This window comes from Hordeum vulgare, chromosome 6H (genome assembly GCF_904849725.1).
Source record: "Hordeum vulgare subsp. vulgare chromosome 6H, MorexV3_pseudomolecules_assembly, whole genome shotgun sequence".
Taxonomy (NCBI): domain Eukaryota; kingdom Viridiplantae; phylum Streptophyta; class Magnoliopsida; order Poales; family Poaceae; genus Hordeum; species Hordeum vulgare.
In genome coordinates this window covers 120,966,193-120,971,876 of record NC_058523.1, presented here as the reverse complement: position 1 = coordinate 120,971,876, position 5,684 = coordinate 120,966,193, and the positions used below count along the sequence as shown (strand labels likewise).

Sequence of the window (5,684 nt, the reverse complement as noted above, 5' to 3'; positions counted from 1 at the left end):
GTTAAAAAACAAGTACTCCATCCGTATCAAAATATAAGACAATTTTTGTAGGCTAGTAGAGAAGTATTAGTGTAGATTTAAAATTTTGCCATGCTTAGATAGTGATTTCGTGGAGATTGTGCAGGAAGCAGTTTAACTTCAACAAAAACGGGCACTTGCATTGCCAACGGGCCTAAGACATCAAAATCAAACCATGATAAACAGACAGACATACACACGATATATCATGCTTGCAGAGTTAAAAATCCATTCCTTCTTTGAAAGAAGTTCAGAATCAATCTAGCCAGTACAAGTCACCACTCTGTAAGATAAGTTTGCTAGCAATCCACATGTAATCATAAATCCTGTAACAAGCCATGACTAGATATAGATAGTCATCATCACACTTGGAAGTCTACAGATCCGCAGGTCAAGAAGTTACATGACAGCACGGAGACCAACAACCAAACTGGAAGGAAAAAAAAACACGCTGAGGCGGCAGCTCGGAGCTAGCGCTGGCTAGACACGCTGAAGGAGGTGACCTTCATGGGCGTCGCGACGACCAGCGGTGCCTCGGGGCAGTCGCTCACGTCGTACTTCTCGTGCATGAAGCGGCTGGCGACGATGGACTCGTCCTTGGGGATCACCTTGTAGCAGTAGCAGCTCTTGAGCCCCTCCTGGTTCTGGTAGCACTCGTGGTGGCTGTTCTTCACCTGGAGGAAGTTCCACACCACGCTGTACCTCCCAACGGTCGTCACCAGATGCCTCTCCTGCTTGCCGTTATCTGTGACCTGCATGATTACTAGATTTGAGTGCTCGACTGTCGATAACATACAGTAAACGCACACACATCCTTCAGTGTGTGCAGCAAATTTTCTCAATACAAAAGAGGATGGTCATAAAGGCAAATTGTGATAGGTAGAAGAATGGTTCCGTTGCCATTTTGTTTGTAGTGCAAGAATACTAGGTGATTCAAATGCAGCAGAGTCAGCTATCATCCATCAACAAAGATAATGAAGCTCAAACATAGAACCACAGAACTGCAGCCAATGAAGCAACCAAACATACAGCCAGATTTCCTACCCATGGATAAGACCACAAACGTGTACCGCGTGTAAACATGCAAAAGAAGCTCAAACATTGAAACCGAGAAACTCTATAGTTAACACAAATATTAGCATATTAGATAGCAAAGGTACAATGGTATTTGTGGTACCTACAAATATTCTGCCATGTATGTAAACAAAGTTTGACAGTGGCAAATTTTCAATTTCTACAAGAAGGCAAACAGGCTTGCTGGTCCTATATGCTAGTGCCAAAAATGGAGGTGATATGACTTAAGAGTACACTAGCATATGCCTTGCCATGTAATCGATACATCAATTATTTCATAGCGAATATGGCAATATCAGCAAACAAATGACCTGCACAAATATACAATCATATAGCATAATGGCCTATAAAAGTTGAAATTAAGTAAATATAAAGGTAGAAATCCAAAACGTAACGAGCAGAAGCCACAAAGTAGAATCTAGCGCCATGTGTGAGTGTGACCGGAAACTTTCTACAGAATAACTATGCACATAAGATGTGGAGTAGACCTCATAAATTGGTGGTTACTAATATTCAAGATATAAAAAAATGTCACTTCCAGTCATCTGATCGGTCCCAACTTAAATGCAACATAGCATTTATATACCAGACCACAAATAAGTAAATTTGATCAAGTCTTCATGTAATGCAAGAATAGGTAAATTTGAGCAGGAATTCACAATAGGAAAAGTGGTAAGATGTACTGACCCATGAAAACCTGCCCTCACGGAACTTGCTGTTGTCCCCTGCAAGATGAGAGTGGAGTGGGCTGAGCTTGAGCAGTCTTGGTGCAGCAATTCGGTTCCCCATTCTTCCACCAAACCCTGTCTTCTCCTTCCCATCCTTGTCAATGAAAATGGTGCAAATGAGTATCAGGTAGGTATCAGTGGTTCCTAGTATCCACTTCCCATCGTACGTCACGTCCACATGAGTAATCGGCGAACCCAGCCCTGGGAAGGCCGTCTTCGCCATCCTCATAGAGCTCTTTGAGTACAAACGAATTTTCCCGTCCAAAGAGCCTACCACGATGGACCCATCACCAGTTGATGCAAAGCACTGGAAGTTTGTTCCCCTGGAGAACTGATGCCCCTGGGTCCATTCCAACACTGGCGACTCCATCGAACTAGCCAAGTTCTGCACAATCCCATGTCGATCCCTCATATCCCACCGGCACAGTCGGTTGTCATCTAGTCCCAGGAATGTGGATTCCGAAGCATCCATCTGTGCGCCCTTGCTATCGTTAGTGATATCCCTCATGTTGATGTCAGTACCATCCTTCCCAAACTTCCACTGGGAGACAACCTTCCCAGTCTCAATGTCAAGCTGGTGTACCCCCTTCGCATGTGGCTTCCCATCAGTTGCTGGGCTCATCAGGAGCATGTTTGTCTCGGCACGCATCAGAAGTGCTTTCTTTGGTGTGGTGAAGTGTGTTCCCCCTCCAGATATCTTCACAGACACACCCTTCCCGTGTATGCCGTGCTCAAAGTTCTTCACCACGTGGATACCTGAATCACCTACAAGGAAGCTGTTGTCAAGAGCACCCAGAGCAAGGCTCTGAATATTACCATCACCCTGCTCCACAGGCTCCTCAAACTCCCTGAAATCCTCCATCAGGGGCCTCAACATCGGGCTCCGTGCAGGCATCGGGCTGCCCTTGGGGCCTGGCGAGAAAGCATCGCTCGCGTCCTCCCAGATGGACTCATCGCCACACTCTGGGCGCGCCCACGCAGCAAAGTCCTTCCCAAACACCTTGGCGCGGCCCTCGTCGGTGGCCTCGACGCCGTAGCTGTTCTCGAAGAGACAGCTATTGTACTTGGCGTTGAAGTCGCCGTAGCCGTCGGGGTGCAGGAACTTGAGCGCCCAGACGCCGTCGACGACGAAGTCGACGCGTCGCTGCACGGGGAAGGTCTTGAGCTGCAGCTCGGGCCCGACCTTGGCCCGGATCTTGGAGCCCACGACGAGGCACCACGGTCCGGTGGGCCCGTCGTCGTCGTCGGGGTCGGAGGCGCCCTCGCCTGAGCGGACGAAAGACACGGCGGCAAGGCGGTCGGAGGTCACCCAGCGGGCGGCGGCGGTGGAGCCGCCTATGTGGAGGAACAGCTTGACCGCATTGACGGCCGAGGCGGAGGCGGAGGCGGAGGCGGAGGCGCCGGGGTTGGGGGTGGGGCTAGGGTTCGGGGAGATGGGCTCGGCGTACTTGAGGTGGAGGTTGCGGAGGTGGTGGTCGATGTCGTCGACGACGGAGGCTGGGGTCGCCACCCCCAGTCTGGCGGAGGCGGGGGGAGGGGTGGAGAAGTCGGAGGAGGCGTCGGAGGCGCGGGAGGAGGCGTCGTCGTCGTCGGAGCCGGAGAGGTCGAGGTCCTCCCGGCTGTGCGAGCCCCCCATGGCAGCGGCGGCGGTTAGGGTTTCGGCGAGGGGGGCGGATGGAATGGGAGGGGAGCGTGGGCGAATTTGAAATTTGGGATGGGAGCGGAGCGGAGGAGGAGTGTGTGCGGCGGAGATCTGGGGAAGACGGGTTGATAAACGTCTGGGGGAAATCAAACGGCAAGCGCTGATTCAAAGCTGCCTTTTTCGAATGGGTCGGTACGGCACCGCGTCAGATCCAAGCTTTCCCTTGTCCGAATTCTGTAATAAAAAAAAATAAGAACATAGTAGAGGAAACTCCCTGCTGTCTTGTTCTTATAGGAGATGACTAGTACAAATGCCCATGCGTTGCATCGGACGAAAAAAAGGCACAACCTACTACATGTGTTATTGTGCATCATTATTTATATATAATTTTACTAAATCAATCAGATTATTAAACATGAAAATTTCCTTAATTATAATAAAACCTAATTCTTTGATTAAATATAATATTTTTGTAAGAATAATTAAAGTTGTTATAAAAAATTTAACATTTCTGAAAAAACATTTTAAACAGATTTTTAAAATATTTATTATTTAGTTTTATATTTAGAAATTTTTAATTGTACATTTTCAAAATGTTACTTTTTAATAAAACGTAAAAAAAAATTGGGAAGTTTTATGTTTTTTTAAGTATGAACTTTTTTTGAAACAAAAAATATTGTGAAAGTATCTATAAAACTTTGAACATTTTTAAGCTATATTTATTTTGTTAAGGTTTTTCACAGCATAGTTTTTTAGGACATATTTTTACAAAGTTTTACAAATAGTTGGTTGTTTAGTTGGGAAGAGTTTGTCATTATCTTTAACTATTTTGGCTATGCCCAAACAAAACACTTGACGTAGACATAAGATGTAACCTTAAACAAGCACCTCGCGATCCAACATTGATGTGGAGCACGCTGCCCTCCACATCGCGTTGAGGAGGTCGCTGCAGGAGCAAGGCAGCCCCGATGGTGGCAAATATTCTTCCACCGGGCCCGTTGCTCGTCGACACAGCACTGACTACGTCGCCGGCCCTTCTCGCCCGACGCACAGCTCTGGTCGCTCCACTCCGTTAGGCCAGGTATGTCGCCCACGTCGAGCACCCAGTGCTTCGGAAGCGGTGCCCGGCCACTGCGGTGTCCTCGTATCCGCGTCGGGGCTGGGGCGCACGAGGACACCCGAATCCGAGGCATGTGCAGCCCGACGCGAGCCGTAGTGGGAGAGGGAGAGGTGGGAGGCGCGGGCCGCGTGCCATTTGACCGCAAGCGCGTCGGTCGACCCTAACGACGCGCTCGTCGTGTCGGTCCTTCGTCTCTCTCTCATGATGGCGAAGACGGATGCGTGCCGCCTCCACCAGAAGAATACCGACGCGCTATGACTCGCCATCGAGATGTTGGAGCGCGAGGCAAACAAAGAGGCGACGACAAAGGCGAAGGCGGTCCGCCATGCGAAGGAGCGGGACAGCCTGATCCACAGGTTGTTGGGCATGAGGTGCAGCTCTAACTCCGACCTCATGAATGGCTTCAGTTCTAGCTTCCCTTGAGCCATATGGCTTTCCCATGAGTTCTTTAAAAAAATTATATCATCATTGAAGTCCTTGAAGAAGTTGACTCGTAAATAGATTGAACTATGATAATATAACTTTGATCCCTAAGATTCTAAGGCTAATAAAATTCAACAAGTACAACCTACTTGTTAAACTCTAGTTTCAAGCTTTTGCCTAAAGTTGTGTATAAAAAAATGAATACTTGTGCCGTGAAAAATAAAGATCTTGCTCAAACATCTTTTACAAAAGTCAAGAATATTATTGGGTGGGTGCGTGGGGGTGGGAGCATTCTTGTTTTGCATGAAACCCTGAATCATGTCCATTATTAATAAAGTATATGCCGTTTTGTTTAGAGTAGGTTTTGAGAAGTCCTATAAATATCTATTGGTATTTCCTTTGTGAAATTATGAGACTTAAAGGTTTTTCTGCAAAACTATTGATATGATTTTGAGCATATGGTTTTCCTAGCTCCAACGAGCTTATTTTGGACCCTAAGGATATTATTATTATTTTTACCTCGAGTGGCATGGATGCGTAAGGAACTTTTACTGATTTCACTGAAAAATAGTAAGAAATCCCTTAATTTTAGAGTGCAAGGAAATGCAATTTTTCAGTAGAACTGCAAAAGTGAATTCGATACCAATCACTATGCATTCAAAACAAATCACTTATTGAT

General features: G+C 46.9%; 1 protein-coding gene across 1 annotated transcript; it reads right to left on the bottom strand.

The window, feature by feature from the left end:
- Positions 1-211: 211 nt before the first annotated feature.
- On the bottom strand, positions 212-3,595 carry LOC123401525 (protein CYPRO4-like). The gene is made up of 2 exons (XM_045095354.1): positions 1,780-3,595; positions 212-770 (listed from the first exon to the last, which is right to left on the bottom strand). Exons 1-2 carry the CDS (start codon positions 3,454-3,456, stop codon positions 489-491), a joined length of 1,959 nt encoding a protein of 652 aa, XP_044951289.1. The 5' UTR covers positions 3,457-3,595; the 3' UTR covers positions 212-488.
- Between the last annotated feature and the right edge of the window lie 2,089 nt (positions 3,596-5,684).

Bases quoted from the DNA above. Each gene is read 5' to 3' on its own strand.
- LOC123401525 (XM_045095354.1), bottom strand. From the start codon at position 3,456: ATGGGGGGCTCGCACAGCCGGGAGGACCTCGACCTCTCCGGCTCCGAC. The intron at 771-1,779 runs GTCAGTACATCT...GTAATCATGCAG, and splicing joins GTGAGGGCAGGTTTTCATGG to GTCACAGATAACGGCAAGCA.